This window comes from Musca domestica, unplaced genomic scaffold (assembly GCF_030504385.1).
Source record: "Musca domestica strain aabys unplaced genomic scaffold, Musca_domestica.polishedcontigs.V.1.1 6, whole genome shotgun sequence".
NCBI lineage: Eukaryota > Metazoa > Arthropoda > Insecta > Diptera > Muscidae > Musca > Musca domestica.
This window is the reverse complement of record NW_026712363.1, coordinates 2161381-2184357: the sequence shown is the minus strand read 5'-3', so window position 1 is coordinate 2184357 and position 22977 is coordinate 2161381. Positions and strand designations below refer to the sequence as shown.

General features: G+C 34.7%; 1 protein-coding gene, 1 long non-coding RNA gene and 1 pseudogene across 4 annotated transcripts in view; 1 reads left to right on the top strand and 2 right to left on the bottom strand.

Moving 5' to 3' along the window:
* Positions 1 to 1605: 1605 nt before the first annotated feature.
* Positions 1606 to 4577, bottom strand: LOC131805748 (uncharacterized). Its single transcript, XR_009343808.1, has 3 exons — positions 4438 to 4577; positions 1902 to 4366; positions 1606 to 1845 (listed from the first exon to the last, which is right to left on the bottom strand). It is a non-coding gene; the product is annotated as an uncharacterized LOC131805748 (long non-coding RNA).
* A 1776-nt stretch (positions 4578 to 6353) lies between these two features.
* LOC101891882 (proliferating cell nuclear antigen-like) lies at positions 6354 to 7211 on the bottom strand (annotated as a pseudogene).
* A 3490-nt stretch (positions 7212 to 10701) lies between these two features.
* The window catches only part of LOC101892077 (protein ABHD18), a 515891-nt gene continuing 503615 nt past the window's right edge, over positions 10702 to 22977 (top strand). For all 3 annotated transcript variants that reach the window (XM_059129066.1, XM_059129065.1, XM_059129067.1), the window contains exon 1: positions 10702 to 10931. In XM_059129066.1, coding sequence (XP_058985049.1) covers positions 10840 to 10931 — 92 coding nt within the window. In that variant the 5' untranslated portion in view covers positions 10702 to 10839. The remainder of the gene's footprint in view (positions 10932 to 22977) is intronic.

Genomic DNA, 22977 nt, shown 5'->3' with positions numbered 1-22977 from the left:
CCTTTGTTAGCGACGGTATAGCTATTGACTGGAGTGTTCTGGACAACTACCTCGTGGGTAGTAAACACTTTCCTGTGATCCTACGGATATATGGTAACATTAATGGTTCTAAGAAATTCCTTTCCAAAAATAAATTGTTTGAATCATTGAACAATGTACAATTAGAGCCTGATTTCGAAATGATTGATGATTCTCTCAAAATGCAGATATCGTATGCAACACCCCACCTAAAGAATGGAAGAACTCCCAAGTATTGGGGGATCGATCAGTTACTGGCTCTGTACAGGAGATATGTAGCTGCGACCAATACGGCTAGAAAATACCTTTCTTATTTAAAACTGGAGAATGGCATTTTGGAAAAGGAAGACTGGAAAGAGCAGGTAGCAGTGGCCAAATGGCACAACTTTCTGGAGAGTCATCTACAATACCAACCATGATATAATAATAGCGAAAACCTTAAACCAACGTCCAAATTTCCATATTATCTCCGTATACATCCACCTGTTCAAGCTTCAAACTTAAGATGTGTTAAGATGTGCGATCAATAAGGCTAGAAAATACCCTTCGTATTTAAAACTAGAGAATGACATTTTGGAAAAGGAAAACTGGAAAGAGCAGGTAGCAGTGGCCAAATGACACAACTTTCTGGAGAGTCATCTACAATACCAACCATGATATAATAATAGCGAAAACCTTAAACCAACGTCCAAATTTCCATATTGTCTCCGTATACTTCCACCCGTCTACTGAGGTGGAAGAATTTATTGATGAAATGGAGAAAGTAATACAGTTTTTGGAAGATATGGAGGAGGTTATGGTCCTTAGTAACTTCAATGCCAGGTGCGAAGCTTCGGGAGATGTGATATCCAGTAGAAGAGGAAAGAATTTAGAAAATATAATACTAGCTTCAAACTTGAGATATGTAAATCTTGTTAAAATTACATTTAAAAGGAATCCTGAATCGGATGGCTGGGTCCTTGATTTGGCCTTTGTTAGCAACGGTATAGCTATTGACTGGAGTGTTCTGGACAACTACCTCGTGGGTAGTAAACACTTACCTGTGATCCTACGGATATATGGTAACATTAATGGTTCTAAGAAGTTCCTTTCCAAAAATAAATTGTTTGAATCATTGAACAATGTACAATTAGAGCCTGATTTCGAAATGATTTAGGATTCTCTCAAAATGCAGATATCGTATGCAACACACCACCTAAAGAATGGAAGAACTCCCAAGCATTGATGGAACGATCAGTTACTGCCTCTGTACAGGAGATATGTAGCTGCAACCAATAAGGCTAGAAAATACCTTTCTTATTTAAACCTGGAGAACGCCATTTAGGAAAAGGAAAACTGGAAAGAGCAGGTGGCAGTGGCCAAAGACAGAGCTTTCTGGCCAAAATTGATGAGTTAAATAGAGAGCTCTGTGCTAGAAAATCTTCAAGAATCATCAAAAATGTCAGAAAAAGGCACGATGAGCCCAGATCGCATTGGAACGAAGAGATCAACCAATGCTACTTAAATTACTTGAAAGACCAGGTTCCTGTTGTGGATTGTATGGAGGAGCTGACTCACGATGTGGATGATAATGATGTTTTTACCTACCTTAGAATTCGAAGACTTTGAAAATTGTCAGCAGGAGGAGTTGACGGAGTCACTTACTCCATACTTAAGGCATTACCGGGGATATTTAAGAGGGTTATTCTCACTGTCATAAATAATACTATTGAGGATAATTGCATACGCTGTAGTTGGAAGTGCATCAAGATTGTTCCTATCCCGAAACCAAACAAAGATCACGACCAAACTTATAATTTCCGACCCATCTCTCTTATACCCGTGTTGCTGAAATGTTGCAATATAATGATAAAGGATATAATACAAAGACATATTGAGCATACCAATGTTAATGTCAGGAATCGCTCCATCTCGACTTGTATTAATGATCTACTCCACCGATTGTCCTTACTTAAAATCAATGGATTTGAAACCGTGATCTTATCTCTTGATATAAGTAATGCATACAACTGCGTTAAGTACGATATCCCAATAAATTTAAATGGGTTCTACTGTAGGTGGATACATAATTTTTTATCTGAACGGACACTTGTGAGGGGAAATGGGAAGATTACTGTCAAGGATGGTCTTCAATATATATACTGCTGAATTACACCAGATTGAAAACAGCAACACCATGGTCTTTCAGTATGCGGACGACTTTATCATCCTATTCTATAATAGAGATTTTGAGATTGCTGCTCAAAATCTTCAGACGAAAACTCTTATCTTCAAAAGATACTGTAACAGTTTAAACCTCTCCTTTAATCCATCCAAATCACATACAATGTACTTTGCAAAAAAAAAACAGCACAAAGAGATCAATTTAAGTATCAATGGCTTTACCGTAAAACAGCAACGGAAATTAACATTTATTGGAAGAGTGTTAACCATCTCCCTGACGGTCAAGGATCATTACGAAAAAATCGGCCGTGATATTCGTTCAAGGTCAAACATGTTATAGTGCTTGGCCTCCGTGAAAGGTGGCAACCAAAGAACGCACTAAATATATATAAAAGTGTGGTACGATCCAAACTTTAGTACGCGAGAACATTCACTGCTAACTCACCCGAATACATAAATAAGAAAATTGACACACTCAAAATGATATATTAAGACGGTGTCTTGGGGTTACAAAGTCTACCCCACTCATGTGTTGTATACCGTTGCCCAAGAACTCCCACCAAAATATAGAGCCTTAACAACTGCTTTGTTTGATATTATTTCAGATAATCCAGTAATGAAGTCTATTTACAGCCATGTCTACTATGAGTTTAAGACAAATTTCGACAGCTTTATGAACATTCCTAACTTTACACGACAAAAGAGTCTACAACTCAAACTCAACTTATTATCTGATTCCATCTATTTCCGCAAGCTCTATGGGGTGTGCGACCTACAACAATTCTCTAGATCAAAAATTCTACATTAAAATTGGCTTCAAATCATCATCAATGTTTGGAGAGCTTTGGTCTTTATTCAATGCTCTTGAGATAGCTGTTGGAGATAGATTTAAAAAATGTGTGTTCTTCACTGACAGTCTTTTGGCATGCAAAGCACTTATCAATGACAATTGTGACAACTATACGGTCGCAGTGTTCCACAACAAATTAGCTGCATCTAATATTGAATCATGCCATGTTGTCTGGACATCCAGCCATTGTGGCATTGAGGCTGATGCAATTGCGAAAATCGCATATACGGTGCTCCACTAGAAGTTAAATTATCTAATAATGAAGCTCTGAGAGCTATCAAAGAACATATTTATGAAGACTGGAATGATGAATTTGTTTTTAAATCAGAAACAAAAGGAAGAAAATTTGCCTCAATTACAAACAATATATACGAAAAACCCTGGTATAATGGGACTGGGTGGATCCCAAATGATATAAAGATAATGAACCGCCTTTTATGTGATCACATATATACTAAAGAACACCAACACCGAATTGGTGTATTAGTTACGAAACAACTATCAGCCTGTTCCACGATCTCGAAAGAAAATTTGTGCGAACGAAGGCTACTCACTCACTTTCGTATAAGAATGCGTTCCACTAACTTTCGTTCTTTCTTTCGCATAGCCTTACTTGATTCAGTGTTGCTAAATATTTTTTGGAAAAATTAATCGCGAAATAAGGAAAAAAAGCGCCAAATGTCTAATTTAACCCCGAAAAAGACGCAGTGGCACTGTCTCAACTGACAGTTCAGTTGTAAACAAACAAATTGTAAATAAACAAACAAAAAAATTTCTAGTGATTGTGTTCAAACTATTTGTGTTCTTAAAAAATAAAAAAAAATGAATATTTCTATAGCCCTATTTTTTATGGATGATGTGGAGGAGGTTCAGAATGTGCCACGGAGGCATTTAAGAGATGCTTCGAGTTTATTTGAAGTACCTAACAACCAGTAAGTATAATTGTATTTTTACATTTTTGAAGTAATAAAAAATGAATTTTTTTAGGTTTGTGGCCAATTTTCGTGTGTCGAAGGAAGTTTTTCGGGTTCTTTTGGATATGATGGAAGAGAAGTGCCCGGTTGCAGAACTACCCAAATCCGCCCGATTTAAAACTTGGCACATTCTTGCGGTTTTTGGCGAGAGGAAGCTACCAACAGAATTTAGGGAACGAAGCCTTGACTTTAACAGCGAAGTCGACAGTGAGCAGAACCATTGCGGAATGTCTGCAGATTTTTGAGAACCATATTTGCGGCCAATGGGTAAAAAAGCCGACACTCACAGAGGAACGCAACAGGATTCTCCTCCATATACTCAACTAGTGCCCGCAGCTGTGTAGTTGATGATTTTTTCGTGCTGCAATTGAGAAAATAAAAAAAATATATTTGTTGTTCACATATTAAATTGCATTTATTATCTTTACTTACATTTTTCCATTTTCAATCAAGCAATGTTTATGTTAAAACAATTTTCCTTAATTGTTATCATACGACAGCAAACACACAAGTGACTGATTTTGACATTTGTGTTCGCATGCGTACGAAAGAAAAAAGATAGTGGAACGCAAAATTACACTGAAACGCTTACGTTTACGTTCGGTATGATTTTCGTGCAAATTTTCGTTCTGATGGATTTTAATGGAACGAAAATCAGCTGTTTGTCGTGTAAAAGTTGTGCAAACGTGTTCTTTCGATATCGTGGAACAGGCTGTATGAATTCTTCAACTCGTACACCAAAATTAAGCGGAAATTGAATTGATAGCCGTCATCGTATTACCACATCAATTCAAAAGTTTATCTCAACGAAAAATCTCTCAAAAAGTGAATACGACTACTTCTTAAGAAGTTATCAGTAACCAGCATAATAATCAGCAGTGATATATGAGTACCATGGTAGAAGAATATAGGTAGACGCGTCGACAAAGCTGCTGGGACTATGAACTGTCAAACCAATTTTGGAATTGATAATGTTGAATGAAAAATTATTTAAATTTGTAAAAATTGTTGAAAAACGCGAATTATAATAGCCTTCGAATGACGTAGTATAAGACAACATATAAAAATCTACTTATATTTGAAAAAACTTTTGAATTTTATTGACATATTGAATGTAACAAGGTAGTTTTAACAGATAACCGCATCGGCGAATTGCTACAACAAAGCAACCAAGGTTGCTACTAGGTAGTCGCATCGCCCCAGTTGACGGCACCCATGGCACAGTTATAAGGTCTTCCTTCGAGCGAATTAATCTAAAAACAGCTGTTATTTTACCAGATGAAATGTCAAAATTCTTGAGGCGAAAATAAATATTTTCGACTTGACAGAAGAATTTTGTGTTGTCATTTTTTGTATGTATAACACATGGTAGAAAAATACAGGTAGACGCATTGACGCAGCTGCTGGGACAATGAACCGCCAAACCGAATTTGAGATTAAAAATGTTAATTGAAAAATTGTTGATATTTGTAAAATTGCATGTCGTAACAACCTCCAATTTGCGTCGTATTAGAAAACATATAAAAATCTACTTATTTTTGACAAAACATTTTAACAATTTTGATATTTCAATTTTTGATATCCAAGCATTGCAATAATTTTTTGAATAATTTTTCATTTAAAATTTTTAACTTATAAATTGGTTTGACAGTTCATTGTCCCAGCAGCTATCGTTTTGAAGTTTGTTTTTGTTGCAGCGAATTCAAATTTTATTGACAGATCGTCTGGTAATCAGCTGAGCTGGATGGGGGACCTTATGCTTGGATCATGACGGCACCTTTAAATGTGAAAACAAGTTGTTGTAATGCTGAATTCGCCCTAAATGAATAGAACACAAAAACAGATTTTGTTTATGTCTTCTTAACTAAAAGTGTTTTACAATAACAACTTTTTTAAAAATTAATAAATATTCGTCAATATATTTTAATAATACACTTTATTTATTGGTAAAATTTCTAACATACCGGACATTCTTGAGGACTATTCTCAAATCATATACTATTATAGCTCACTCATTTATTCAAAAAATAATTCAAACTATTTTGTTGATTATAAAATATGAAATGGTGGATTTTCTCACATTTTCCTAATTCTATGATACAGATTTAGAAAAGATAAGAAAAAATCAGAAAGATTGTGTAAAAGTGCAGACGAACTGAAAGTATTACTTTTATTTAACGCACATACATAATATGGACTTTACCATTTTTGAAAACCGCCCTTCTTTTTTAAAACATAACAATTTAGATGGAAACTATGACACGGCCAAGCCACTTATTTCATAAAAAAGGAGGTGTAAAAATGCTCTGAGAAGAAAATTTGTTGTACACTTCACTCCTCTGAACTGCTTATCTTTGGTCTTCAATTTTAGGCGCCAAATTATAACGTATATGACCCAAATTTGTATACTATACTTAACCACCAATGGTACATAGACAACTGTACTTGTCCACACAAAGAACTGGCCTTGGTAAAGGCATTTAGGTAACGACAGGCGAATGTTACGGGGACAGGGTCCTGCATTTCAATAATGACTGCCTCATCTGCTTGAACTTTGCGCCAATTTAACATTTACCAAACCAACATCGCCAAATGTTGAACATTTTACACCTTCCTTGGTACAACAGATAACCATAATTTCACTGAATTGGCCCAAATCTCGGATCCGTGCAAATTCCATTGAATGCATGCTTACAACACAGGAGTTATCTGTTTCGGGAATGCCCAAATGTTCTTGGTCGAGATTTATCAGTATCATTTTATAGTCGGGGACTTATTCATGATTTGGCGATTCAAACATAAAAGTAAATGTCTCGGCATTATCCTGGGCTTTGATGGTCACTGTGTCATCGTTGGCGCAACAACGTGAGAATTTTCCATGGCTTGGAGCTGTATTCCAGAATCACTGTAATCAAAGGTTTCTTCATTTGGCAAATCTTTGATGGCATCCAAGATGTTCTTGAGAATGGTAGCGCAGATTAAAAGGGCTTTCAACACCTTGTTTTCTTTTATTCGTGCTAGCCCTTTACGGCCTGACTCTGTTGTGTAGCCATTTTACTTTGTTGCTCCAGCTTTTCACGAGAGCTATGACTCAGTTGGTCTTATCCAAACTTGCACAAGCCCCAGCTCTTTGTGGTCTGTGAAAACACTTGGTATGGTTTGGCGAATTTACATCGGCTATGCTTACTAGCTTGATTGCTGGGCATTCTTAAAGGGCTTTTAATGGTAGCGATATTTATGCTATGTTCTTTCTGGAATATTAGTTGTTGTTGTTGTAGTAGCAGTTTTACGCGTTCTGTTGTTTTTTCCGACTAATCCGGTTCTTCCTCAATGTCCAGGTTTAGGAATTCTGCTACCTTTATGGGCTGTAGCCATAGATCCTCTGGACGGAGTTGGGTAGGCTTGGCAGGACAATTAAACAAATGCAGCGTGTTGTGCGGGCCTGTATCGCACGCTGGGCAGGCGTTCCGCACATCCTCATCAATTCGTGCCCAATACGAATTGAGACGGCTGCACCATCCTGAACGTAGTTGGGCCAAAACTACCCTGGTTTGCCTAGGCAGCCGATGTTCTTCAGCTGCAATGGATGGGGGGTGGACTCCGAGTATGGCATTCATACTGTAATTATTGACTACCTCTGCGACTGCATCAGTATGAATGCTATTCAGACCCGCTTGATAGGCTTCATGATCTAGAGGCTCTCTCTTATATCTCTGGACCTCTCTCTCTCTAGATCGTGCAGGTCCTTCCTGTCACGCCTGGGTGGGGGAGTTCTATCCACCATATGGTGGTTAGGGTGACTCCCGCGATAACACCCAAGCAGGTACTGCAACGAAAGCATATGATTATGCTGACGTAAGGGAAGAACCTTCGTCTCCTCATGTAAGTGGTCCACAGGCGTCATGAGGAGGCACCCTGTTGCAGTTCTCAGGGCGGCATTCTGGCAGGTCTGAATACATTTCCACTGCGTTGCACTTGTATTCGCCGACCACACTGGAGCCGCATAGCTAACCACAGACCGACTATCGCTTTATAAGAGGTCAACAAGGTTTCCTTATCCGCACCCCAAGTGCTGCCGGCTAGCGCCTTGAGGACCTTGTTCCTACTTTTCATTTTATCGCAAATAGCTGTGGCTTGCACGGAAGACTTGAACATGCTATCGAATGTGACCCCAAGAATTTTGGGGTAGTTGGTGGTCGGAATTATATGCCCCTCGACCTGCACATTCACCTGTGTTCTCATCTCCGCAGTCCATGTGGTAAATAGTGTGGCCGTCGATTTAGTGGCGGATATTTTCATATTCCTCGCGTTGAAGAAGGCGGCAAGCTCCGCGAGATAATTATTCACCCTGACACATATGTCATCAACTACAGGACCCGACGCCATGATCGTACAATCATCCGCATAAGTTACGATCTCGATGCCGTCTGGAGGGCGCGGAATTCCGGAAAGGTACAGGTTAAACAGTTCCGGAGATATCACCCCACCTTGGGGAACTCCCTGTTTCACTCTACGAGGCTTGGACTTCTTATTCCGGAATTCCACGTACGACTGGCGTCCACACATATAGTTGACTATCCAACGTTTCAAACTTGGCCGGAAGGTAGTGTTCTCAACGTCTTCGAACAGCGTGGCATGGTTGACCATATTTTTCTGGAATATTAGTGGTATTTGTCGATGACGTAGAAGATATTATAGTTGTGGGCTTGCATAAACATTTAGGGGGCTAACTATCAACTTGGGGCTGTTGCAATGGCCCCCGAAAGGCGTATTAGGTGTGCCTGGTTACTTTTCCAGAAGGATTGGTCAGCAACTTCTTTCTGAGGGATTAAGGTAGTTTTATTCTCTTGTGCCAAGAAAATGCGAAAAGTAAACAGACGGTATTCTTGCAGAAGCCTGTAAATAATCAGCTGTTTTGTCAAAACAAACCAATTTGTCCCCCATTAAAAGAATTAAAACAAAGGAAGCAACACTAATTTTACAAGTTTTGTAAATAAAAGTAGAAATTAGCAATAAAATAAAAATATGAGCAATAAAAGAAAGATAGATTTGATGTGTTCCCCGGAATCCTTTAAACGTGTTGCTAATGGCGTTTGTCTAAAAATGTTAGAAATAGGCCAGTCCTTATATCTTCCCTTTATAGTCCACTTTTGTTATCCTTTACTTTAGGAAAAGTGAAGGATAAAGATCACATTATCGGATTCTCATTATTACATCTTTCCTTTAAAATTTATGCATTTCTTTCTTTTGTAAAAGTAACAGGTAGTCACAGCATTTTTTTTCACAATGGCATCTCCATTTTAGGTTGAAAATAATAAACAAAACGAATTTGTAATTAATTTCGTGAAATGAATTTATTATTCAGTTCTTCAATATAAAATAAATGATTTGCGTTATCCATTTCTTTATTTAAATTTATTTTGCTGTTATTGTCATATTATCAATATAAAATATGGCAACATGAATTTAGTAAACTTTACGTTAAAAGATAGAGGGAAGATGGTCTGGCCTTTTGCTTATCAGACAGTTTTTATTTAAATGAGACTTGTAATAACGAAAAACGATTTATGTTTCCGACAACATCACTTTTTTATCTATCGAAAAGATGTAATAACCGGCATAGACTTTTATTTTCTTATCACATATTAACATTTACGTTTTTCACATTTTGTGAAGTTGTTCTCCAAAAACAATTAGTCTTGCTAATTCCAAAAAAATATTTTCAAATTAAAAACACAAACAGAAACAATAGAAAACATCCAATGAATGTCGGTGAATGAGAAGAAGAAGAGTTGCAAGTGATTGCAAGAAGAAATTTGTCAAGCAAGAATTTGCAAACTCTCATTGAAAGAACTGTCAAAATATCTCTCTCCGACCGCTCTCTTTTGCAGAACTTTCGTGTTAACAGATGACTTCCAGTAACAATTGTTACAAATTTTATGATAACCAGGCGCACCTATTATTACTTGGCTTAATTTCCACACACAACCATAGTAGAAAAATATTCTTCTACCATGCACCCAACATAAAATGTAAACAAACACAACGTTTTAAATGTCAAAACAAGCTGTTGTAATACTGAACTCATGGTACAATGATATAAAGGTAGGGCTATGATACCATATGATTTCAATTTTTTTATTTTCTTGGCTTAATATGTCATCTATATTTGTTTATGTATGTGTTTTCTTTTCAATAACAAACAAATTGTTAAGAAAACATTCAAAATCGGGTGTTTTCAAAACGTTTATTTCAATGTATGCATCGACAAAATCTAGAGTTTTTGTAGCGAAATAATCCTTTAGAGATATATAGTACATGATTTTGAAAAGAAGTGTCGACCTTTCATTCAGTTATCGCGGATTTCAATTATTTATTCAAAATAAATGCAACATGTTGTTTGATTTTTTATTGTTTTGATAATAATTCCGACATTACAAGCCAAACAGGTAGACCTCTATACTTGCAATTTTTTCAAAGTTGACCTACCATCTCTTCATTGTACCATGACTGAACATATATTCTTCATATATATATATATATATATATATATATATATATATATATATATATATATATATATATAGGTTTTTGAATATTATCTGGATTTCATATAATTGAAAAGAGAGCACATATATTTTTATTGTACCTACTGTGACAAGAATTAAATACAGTTCTGTTGGTTCCATTTAGAGAATAGTTTCTTTGGTTTAGTTCGTTCCGGAACAACACAATCAAAAGACAAACAATAACATTTTACGTAACTTTTGCATTATTATTTATGCAAATTATAGAGTTATTGAATCTGAATTGAAGAATTTTAAGAAATAAAATATGGTCAAAAGTAAATTAGACAGCATTTACAGAAGAATGCTGATAACACGTTTTTTTGAAAGAGGATGGGGGAAGCCTGAAAACTTACAAAGGTATGTTATTTCAATTTGACAACAGTCAAACTTAACGACATGTCATTAATCCTCTTCGACTATGATAGTTTATAATTAACTTGACATAGGCTAGGTGAGTTTACTTACGGCAATTTGTATAGTTCTCTTTTTGCCTCTTGATTTTATATGAGGCGACTTAAATTTTTCATCATTGCCTTTATTGTCATTGTTATTCACATTTTTGTATACAATTGAACGAATGAATGCCTGAGATGGTCAGTTCGAACATTATTTTTATACCCTCCACCATACTTTGTAGGTTATATTAACTTTGTCTTTCCGTTTGGGAGCAAGTCGAGTCTAGGGGCTATAGTCCGATCATTTTCAATTTTGGTTTAACTCTAGTTTAGTAAAAACTCTTTTTCCAGTGGTGGGTATTTTTACTCTTATCCCGGGAAACTATTTTTTTCTTGGGGGACGGACCCGGTACCACAGATTTTTAACCACAAAACCTGGGTTTAAGACCCCGACTAGACCCGGATCTAATTACCCGATATAGACAATATAGGTTTCGCTGCTACGCGAAATTAACCTTTTTTTACTGAAAACATAATTTTAATGAACTGGTTAGAATCGGGTTATGCGAGTTGAACAAATTAGGCGAATTCGCACAAATTGTAGCATTTTGGAAAGGTAAGAGTGTCAGCAATAATTCAATTTTTACCCCCATAATGGACCCTTTTTGTAGGTTTTATAAAAAATCCGGGTCCAAAAAATTGTTGGATAGGTATTTTCATAAGCCTTCCAAGGATACCTATATTGTCTATATCGGGTAATTGGATCCGGGTCCAGGCCGGGTCTTGAACCCGGAATTTCGGGTCAAAAATCTGGGGTCTCGGGTCCGTCCCCCAATAGAAAAATAGTTTCCCGGAATCAGGGTAAAAATACTTACCTCTGGGAAAAATTTCGAAAAAATCGAAGAGTTTTTACTAAACTAGAGTTGTTCCTCAATTTTTTATAACTGGTGGTCATTTTCAACCTGATTACTGTCAAGTCGTTTTTTCGTAAGGAAAATACTCAGTTACCTGAAAGCTCGAATTTTATCCCGTTGTACAATATTAATATGTTCAAAATGGCTATCATTTAAAATTTTATGGAAGTTCCTATCCAACAAGTGGTGATACAAAAAAAAAATGTTTTTGTACCGGAACCTTTCGAACAACCCTTAAAAAGTCGAAAATGGAACCACTATAAGGTCTTAAATCTGAAAAACGGTGTCAAATACTCTGATATCTCTTGTAGTTCCGGATATATTAATGATAAAATGAATTTGAAATTGAGTTTTTCTCCACAAATTGTATTCAACCTTTATAGCTTTTTTAAGAAGACGGCCTTCGGCAGGGACATGAGATTTTCTACTCTGGGGTATGTCCAACACCAGCTACGTGACCAATACTTTTTCTAAACTATGTATCATTATCAAGTGGCCGGTTTTTTTGTTTTTATTTCTAAACTGTATAGCTTTTTTAAGTAAACGGCCTTCGGCCGACGCTTGTTATTTTCTCTTCTGGGGTATGTCCAACACCGGCTACGCGTTCCATATATAACTTTATAACTTTTGTATATAGCCGGACTTCGATCTTAAAGTCAATATCTTCGTAATTTCAAAGCTATGAAGGTTAGATCCATATTAGTGAAGAAAATCTCAATGTTATGATTTTTGTCACTAATATCTTCGGAGCGACAAAAGATATCAACACATATGGCACCATTTTGGAAAGACCAGAGTGTAGTCTTTAATGTATTATATAGATTTTTATGCCCATTATGGGTCCAACAACAAGCATTTTATGACAACTTGTTGGATTGGTATTTCCATAAGCTTTTAAATGATACCCATTTTGTATATATATTTTGTAGATTTGGATAAAACTCGGATTTTGTATGCGAAACTTCGGGTCGAATAAAAAAAACTGCTTTGCCTTAAGGTACGGTCACACTGGGCAAATATTTAATCGAAATTTGTTATCCCATATTTGACTGAACAAATGTGAAATTCATACAGAGTTGATTCGATGTTCACATTACAGTCAAATATTTGACAGATTTTGGTTGTTCAAACAGTCACCAAACAGCGTCAAATAGTGCTATGGGAAAACATGTTTGACACATGTTCACATTCATAAAATATATTTTCCCCATGAAATTGTTTGATCAAACTCGGAGGAAACATAAGTTTATTTGGCCGAGAGAAATAGACAGAGAGAGTGAAAGAGAGACATAAATAAAATAGAGTATCGGGTGTAATTTATTTTGGAGAAGGGAAACAAAATACCGGCTGTTGTGAAATAAATGCCTTGCCAGAACAACTTTTTTTTTTTTTTGCAATTTTTGTATGTTTATATGCACGCGTATAAGTATGCATATAAATCATGGTGCATAAAATTCATAGTAGGGTAGTATGTTGTTGTGTTCAATTATTGGGCTGTTCCAGAACCTGCAAGAATCGACTAGTTTTGCAATTTTCTTCGATATCATAAATGCAAAATCGGTTGTCGTAGTAAAAACATTCTGGAACAACCATATGTAAACAGTTTACATATAAATATATATAGATATAGAAAATTATTTTGAGAAGAAATCTTGACCTACTACTCACTTTGGTGGACTTTGTTAATTAATTCAAAAATACCAAACAAACAAAACTACTTATTGCATTCGTTTGTCATTATATTCATTAAACATCATGTTACAAATGCTTCTGTTCTTAAAGAAAAATGGTGAGACAATGTTTTAAACCGATATTTTTCCTTGTTTGACCTTACAAAACATTTGCAACGTCAAATAAATGTTTGACAAAAAATGAGGAAAATAATTGATCATATGTGTTCACATTATGGACACACTGGTCAAATTTTTGTTTCCTGGCAAATAATTTTGTTTTCCCAAAATCAGCTGTTTTTATATTTGCCGTCAAATAATATTTGTTGGTCAAATTGTGACAAAGAAATATTTGACATTTTTCGTCAAATATTTGCCCAATGTGACCTTACCTTTAATCAAGTTAAAGATACCTACATGTGATAAAAATTTCAGGTCAATTCGGAATCGTTGGAACATAGAAGCGTTTTTATTTCTTAATTTTTATATTTACAGCCTGTATTTGTAACTATATTTTTGCCAATCGTTCGCATAATTATTTCGGTTTTTGGAGCAAATGCTTTTAATGTCAGTGACATACACACAAAAGTTTTAACTTCCCTTTGTATTTTTGGGTTTTTTTGTAACAAACAAATAGGAGAGCGAACGTGAGAAAAAAAAACGATAGGGCAGACCTATCGTTTTGAAAAAAAAAAAAAAATATGTTACAAAATGAAGCCAAAATTGTATGCGTGTGATAGGGAATTTACGTATGAACTGTTTTAATACATCAACATCTTTTTTTTTTTTTTTTGCATGTTTTAGTATAGCCCCAAATAACGGTACCTCCCGATATTCGGTATGTTGGTGAGTTTAGCGATATTATTTACCAGAATTGTTTCAAATTTGGTATTTGAAGTTCGAAATAGATACTACAGAGCATTTTCTGTAGCTGGAATTACTAACGCTTGCTGATAACCTATTATGGTGTGGATCATGATGTGTACGTGATCCCTACGTATGGGGATGGCCGCCCTCGGTCGGCTGGGGTGGAAAATGAGTGGCGTTGCAAACGTTCGATAAACATTGTATGTATAGGTCCATGTTTTGGTACAGCCCCCATACAACGGTAACTACCGACATTCAATATGTTGATGATTTTTGCCACATATTCCACGGATTTGTCTTAACAAATTAGTATTTGAATGTCATAATAGGTTCAAGCCCGTGTGGCAAAAACATTGTATGTATAGGTCCATGTTTTTGTATAGCCCCATATAACACTACCTCCCGATATTCGCTAGTTTGATGATTTTTTGTTACATTTTTTTGACGGATCTGTATAAAAATTTGTGTTTGTAGTTTATAATGGGTTCTAGCAGAACATTAAATATTTAATTCCACGTTTTCCTATAGCGTATTTTGTATATGTATTTTGATAATCCCAGTCACATTATAACGGCCTAACCCACTTCATGTTTTTTTGAAAAAATTAACAGCATTCTCCAAATGGTCTTACTGGTATTTGTTGTTTAAAGTGGAACACGATATATACGATTCAGATACTTATCTAAAAGTTTTTTTCTGTACTCATTGGTGGAGTTTATTAAAAGTTTGGTCAGGCCAAACTTAATGTTTTTTACTTTTTGCATTTTATTTTACAATTCTTGGATAGGTTTTGAATTTATTGGGGTTGCCACAAGCATCACAACTCATAATGAAATTAAATCGAAAACTTAACAAAATTTTTGGCAATGGCCGTGAGTTTTCAAAATTTATATAAAAACCCAAATTAAAACGAATACGTTTGAATACGAACGATTCGAGTGAAAGCAACTTTTTTTTTAGAAAAAAACAGGCTGTTAGCTCAATTACCGGCTAACGGCGTCATTTCGGAATTAAAAGTATTTGGTCGGGGTATAAGTCTTTCACCTGTAGAAGGATGCCAAATATGGCATAATTTATTCAACAGCAACTGTTGTACAACAAACGAAACAACAACCACACACAAATTTGTTTTTGTACGTACGTCAGAGTGACATGTTACAAAATGTAAAAAAAAATAATTTTCAAGAAATTATATTAATTTCAAAAATGTTTATTTTTGGAATATGAATTATTAAATTTTAAATGCCGAAAAACAGTTCTTAAAATATTTAGTTTTAATGATTTCATATCATTCCCCCGAATGTATAGTTTTTAACTGTAGATCCAAATCTCTTAACACTTCAAGCAATCGCTAGAAATTCGTGGAAAAAACAACATCCCTTTCATATTGAAACCAAACTATATATGCAGTTTGGTTTTAATTTGAATGTATTCTTCATTTTGCAATTTTAGGAAACATGATGTTGCTGTTCCTTAGTGGTGAAAAAAGTTTCCTCTCAATTGCCGTTGGCGCCTTTTAAGTATAACAGCGAATTTTTCTTTTATTAATTTTATGTTTAAAAAAGTGTATACCTATTGTATATCAAGAAATGAATTTAAATCACAAAACATCATATCGAATTTGACACCAATATATAGAGTCAAATCAGCTGGGTTTGTTGCTACCTGTAATTATACCATGTAAAGTACCTTAAAAATAAAACATGCGTTATAAAGTCAAACTTTTGTAGGGATTTATGATTTTATAAAGAAAGATGCCAATTTTGATTACGTGTACGTTAAAACTCAAATGTGTTTTTGTATATCCATTCCTCGGTCGACATGTAAGACTTTCTTCTATGGACATATTCCAAATCTGACAACAAATACATCGAGGTAAAAAATATATATAGAAATATTTAAACGATTTCCGCTTTAGACCGCAAATGCCTGCAAAATCATTTGGACAATGATGATCAAATCTTCTATTGCTCGTTTCAATTGTCAGTCTTGATTAAAATGTGGCTAAAATTATCACAATAACTAAAATGGGGAAATATCGTTAATATGGGGCTATACAAAAACTTGACCTATGTAGTTTGTTTAAAAACGATTGCGATTATTGAAAACCAAATTTGAAAAACTTCCGTGAAAAATATTAGTAAAATCAACAAAAAGCTGAACACCAGAAGGTACCGTTATGTGCGGGGCTATGTAAAAATATGGACCTATAAAGATAACGTTCTGCAATAGAAGGTAGAACGCACACGAACACTATATACGATTACTTTTTTATCGCTCGTTCCCAACGCCACTTTTACCCGCTCCTGCTGACCGAGGAAGCCACCTCCCCATAACGCATGGAAAACGTACACCCCATAATCCGGATTAAGGGGGGTTAGTAATGTTAGGGAACTCTGGCTATAGTAAATACTTCCGCCGGTTAAACAAATTACATTTTAATTAAAGAACATTAAAAATAATTGACAATGCAAATACAATACCACAGTAACACATATGCCTGGCAACTACTAGCATCTAGAGCTGAATATAGAATTCTTGATAAACATGTATAGGTTCTGACAAAGCAATACGATTGTATAGGTTGTTATATATTTCACATAATGATTAGGGATGCTTTTTTTACACTTTTTCAGATTAAGCGACATTCAGTTAACATCACACCATTTCACAAGAGAGTGTACATCAATTTGTAAATATGAAGCTTGGACGTCTAACTTAATATTACAAAAACGTTTAATATCGTCTGCGAACATTAAGATTTTAGAAAAGTGAATTAGCGATGGATGATCATTTTAGTAGAAAACAAAAAGCAAAGGACTTAATGACTACCTTGAGGAACACAAGAGTGCACTTCAATGGTTTTAGAAATGACGTGACTCAAAGATACCCGTTGTGTCCGTATTTGTAAATAAGAAGAAATTTATGATAGAAGTACATTCGCATTCGGATAGAAGTATATTCGGATTCCATTATATCCAGTATATGTAATAAAAATTTGTGTACAACCGTATCGAATGCTTTGCTGAAATCAGTGAAATTATATCTGTTTCTTTTTTCATAGAAAACCCTCTGAACACATGACATGTCAGTTCCATTAGATTCGTCAAAGTCGACCTTCCTTTGACGAAACCATGTTGATGTGGAGAAATGAAATGTAAAACAAAATAAGTTATTCTTCGTAAAACTAAAAGTTCAAATAGTTTTGGAATTACAATCTATCTTCTTCTTCTATATATATATAAATCAATTGTTATTCGTTGGTAATGGAATCAGTTGAGAACGGGTTGACCGATTTGAAACATTTTTTGTACAAACATTCGTCATACCCCGAGTTAGGTTTTTAAAGAAAAAAATATTGACTACGACTACTTTTACGCCCACTATTTCGATTTATCTAAAATCCTTATATTTCCCAAAATAATGATGATATCGGTTTGAGAATTATTACGAGATGCTGTTGGCTTTCCATCCAACCCTAAGTACTTATTTAGAGGCTGAGAAACGCGCCTACTTTTGAATCTATCTTTCTATATGTAAAAGAAAGTTGTGTTAGTTACTACATACATAGTATATACATACTACCGGTATATGCCGGTCTGATTTTAACGATTCAGACAAATTCGGAATTGCCTCTTTGCAGAACAGAATAAAATCCAAAAAAATTGTAAAAGCTCAAGTAAAAATGTGAAATTTGAACATTTTCATTTTGACTTTTAAAATGTATAATAGTAATGTTTTATATTGCATATTTTTTCCATATTGACTTACTATTTTCGAATGTACATTTGTAGTGTTTTTTTTCTAATATGATGTGTAGGTTTTTTTGGGTAGTATAAAGCCACAACGAATAAAACTGTTATTTTTAGAGTTTATGTATTTATTCGTATTACCCAATAAATACATAAAATCTATAAATAACAGTTTTATCCGTTATCGCTTTATATGAAATTTCTAAAATCGGGAAAAATCGAAAATTTTTCAATGGAATCGAATTTCAAAATAATAGTACATTCTACCGACAAACTTCGTAAGGACCTTTAAAAATTTGCCGCAAAAAAATCAGCGAACCAGTTGAACATTATTTTTCTTTTTTCTATATTGAAGTGTACATTTTTTATTGTTTTGAATTCTGAATGAATAATATTAAAAATGAAATGAGGGCGCAATACGATGTTAAATGCGTTCTACTCCAGGACCTACAGCGTGCTTCAGCTGGAAGATGCGAACACATTTAAACAAACAAAAATGACCGAAAAAGCGTTATGTGGTTCATTTCAAAAAGTTGACCTGCTTCTTTCATATGACAATAAATTGTCAAATGAGAACACAAAATGCAAAATACATTGGGACTGCAATCAGTCAAATACCGACTATAAAGGACGCAAAATAGAAATTCTTCCTAAACATTCAAGATACCTTTAATCGCTTTGGCAGGTCATTATATGGGTCATAACCCCCGATAACGGAACAACCCGATTTCAAGTATATTCTACATTTTAACCATATATTTCGTACTAATTTTAGCTTATGTTGATAATTTAAGAAGAAACCATCTTTGCAAAAATGATCACGTTTTGGTATCACCATCATATGATTTAAGGTATTTTCGGGGTCTTGGCCACTTTTTTCATTTTTTGGCCCTGATTTGACATCTTTGTTTCTAAGAGGGAAGAAAATCTCTTGTTATAAAATTTTTATTTTTCGGAAAAGGGCGCATCTTAGTCTTGATGCTACCTGGGGTAAAAAAAAACCCTGGGGTAGAATATCATCTTACAGATAATTATCCACATAGGCATTTATTTAAGTATAGTCCCCACATTAGTATACCCCCAAGTTCACTTTCCCAACCAAAGTGTGGTCAGAAAAGAAAATTTGGTATTCTATTGAATTTGTAACCCCCAAGGGAATATTGGTTGGGAACGTAGATTTGGGATGTACGTCTATATGAAATAAACTCCGAAATGTCAATCTGGGACTCATTCAGTCGGAAATTGTGACAGAAACATGAAAAAAATACGATATTATAAAGTAACTTTATTGGATCTCCACCGCACAATTTAAATGACAAACAATTAATGTCCATCTTACGGTAATCGGAGCAAAATAGTAATTTTTTTCTATTCTGACAACATTCTGCCTTCAAGTATAAGGTGGACAAAACTAAATTCTTCGCAGTAAGGGATTTTAAACGTTGGAAATACAAATTTCAAATTATAGCTCATTTGAATGCTTTTTAAAATACCAAAAATTGAGCTGAATTTTCACATGGGGCTAATATAGATGTTCTTTATCATATGGTATTTAACACTCAAATTAAAGCCTATAGCTGAAAAATAAGTTCAGGCTATTCAAAATATCTGAAACCGACGGTAGTTATAATTTTTGCCATGAATATTAATTTATATTTAGTCATGGAGTCATTACTCATAATCAAGTCATTACTTATAATCAAAATTGGAGTCATTATAATGGAGTCATTACTTATAATCAAAATTGTGCCGCCTACATAAGTCAGATCTGTGATTTATTATGCTTTAAAGACTAAAAGTACGGGCCGGCAACGAGGGCCAGGCCAGCAAGTTCCTTTATAATTTTCAATCACATTCCTACTACCAGTTTTATATAAAGGTACTTAAAAATGGATCTACAAAACAAAGGAAAATAGCCTGAAGCTAAAGAATTATTGAAAATATTAGTGAGTGGTTTGTACGATTCGAATGCACGCATTTTTAGAATATTAGCAGGAACACCGCCCGGACTTGGGGAGCAACAGTACTTCAAAGAAGTTAAACCATTAAAAAATTCAGCCTCAGTAAGAGTAATTAAAGGAAAATAGTTTAATTTTTAATGCTATACGAATAATTAGAATTAAAAGTATAAGTAGAGTAATTTTTTTGAAAGAATTCAGCGAACATATCTGCTATTTCAACAGAGGTAGAGGCCTCTTTATTACCAAGCTTCATACAATCAGGCATTTGTCAGACTCTTCTTTTTTAATTAACAAATTTGTAGAAAATTTTGGGATTTGACTTAAAGTCTCTTCTCATTTTTGGTAAATAGTTAGAGTAACACCTTGAATTTTCAGTGTTGTACTTATAACGAAGAATTGTATTTTTTTTATTTTTTTTAAATAATTTACTTTAAATATTTCGTAATTTCCAAAGATAAGGAGTTGACCAAGCAGGTCCTTCCTCAGGACTAACTTTAAAGACTGGTACTGATGTTGAGAATGCATTATTTAAAGTATTATAAAAGTGTCCCTGCTATCTCAACACCCGAATATAAGTATCATCCTACAATGTGTATATTAATGTCACTGAATAGTATAATAACTTCGAGAAGCTCAACGCAACCAGCAAAAAAATGATTATAAAAGAACTAATTTTCATAGACTAAATTCATTAATTTCTTATATAGATTGGACTTCTTTACGTTCTTGAAATAACATTAATGAACTTCGTATTAAAAAGAAAATTATAACATTTTAAACAATTTTTTCGAAGAATGTATTCCTAAATTCGAAAAAATAAGTTCAAACAACTTCCTTGGATTACGCCTAATTTGTTAACTATTAAAAACTCTAAGAACAAACTGTTTCGAAATTATAAGAAATCTTGGTCCGACATTAGCTCGCTAATTATACAATTGTCTATTGTAATTATCTAAATACAGTCAAAAATAATTTTAAATGTAATCCAAAGTCTTTTTACGATTTTGTAAATTTAAAAAGAAAAACATCTTCTTAACCTTTTGTATTAAAAGTTGATAATAATAAATATGTTTCCGATACTGAAATCGCTGAATGTTTTGCTAAGTTTTTCGCGTCTGTCTATTCTTATGACAACTTTCCGCAAATATATGGATAGGAATCCATATAAATTACCAGAAATTGCTGAAGTAACTACACTATATTTTAAGTTCCAAAAAGTTTCAAAGGGTCTACATCATTTAAAAGCAGTAAAAAGTCCGGGTCCGAATGGCAATAATATGAACATTAAAATCCTGTTCGAATACCTTGTCAGTCCCTTTAACACTCTTATACAATTATTTACTTTAATTTAGTCATTTCACTTATGATGGGAAAAATCGTATTTGGTGCCTCTACATTAATCTGGCAGCTTAGATGTTTCCAACTGTAAGGGAATTGCAAAGTTGGGTGCCATTCCAAAGTTGTTTGAAAAATTAATTACTGATGTAATTTCCCATAAAATCAAATTTATCCTAAGTCCATTTCAACATGGTTTCCGCAGTGGACTCTCAACCATTACTAATCTAATTTAATTCTCATCAGAGGTAATTAAAGGGTTTGTTCACAACAAACAAAGTGATACAATTTATACCGACTTCAGCAAAGCTTTTGATAAACTCAATCATAAGTTACTTTTATTCAAACTTGAACGTATAGGATTAAATAGAAACTTGGTTTTATGGATTTCATCCTATTTGCGCGACAGGTCTCAGATAGTTTTGTTCGAAGGTTGTCATTCTAAATCTATCGATGTTTCATCTGGTGTTCCACAAGGAAGTCATCATAGTCTACTTCTATTTATATTGTTTGTTAATGAACTACCAAATTCAATTGAGCATTCTAAATTATTAATATACGCTGATGATGTTAAATTACTCATGACTCATAAATCTTAAATAAAGGTTGACTTATTCAAAGTGATTTAAATAACATTTTTAAGTAGTGCCCTCCTAATGGCGTGGAGTTAAATTGAAAAAAATGTAAGCGTAAATAAAGCATCCGTTGTCTTAGGTTTTATTAAACGTTGGCCTAAATAATTTTCTGATCATATGTAGGTTAGGTTAAAGGACGCGCAGTTGCCATATGGCAACCGCTCCATTCGGAGACCTATAGGTCCATTGTGTTCATCCTAGAAGAATAGTAAGAACAAAGGAAGGAGTGCTTGATAGAAGGGGGTGAAGATAGGAGATAGAGTTATAGAGTGTGATCTACAGCTGAGGAATTTGCCGTGCCGTTTTTAGCCACTTGAATCTTCTGGCTAATTGAAGGATTACTATAGGATCAGTGTTAGAAAAAGAAGATAGGTCATGTGACACTAGTTCTCCCACCAGCCTGTGTCTCACACAGGCTCTGGGCAGTGGCAGAGCAAGTGTTCGACTGTCTCGATTTTTTCTTCATCTTGACAGATCCTACAGTAGTCAATGTCGTCGGTGTCCCATTTCGAGGTCATTGCCCTCACCTTACAGCGGCATGTGATGATACCCACCACAAGCTTTAAATCAGGTTTCGACAATGACAGTAGCGGCTTTGTTCTCTTCTCATAGAGTGTGGGCCATATTCTTTTGGAGATGGTGCAACGCATTTCGTCCAGCCATTTTTGTTAGATTCTCTCAAAGTAATGTCTGTGAATGACCTGTAGGACATATATGTGAATGACTATTGACATATATAGTCACCGGACCGCTGACCTCAGTATTCCTCGTGACCAGCAGGTCTGTGGCCTCTTTGGCCGCAAAGATTTCTGCCTAAAATACGCTACATTTGTTTCCAATCATGTAGGATTCACGAACATTAAGGGTATCGCAG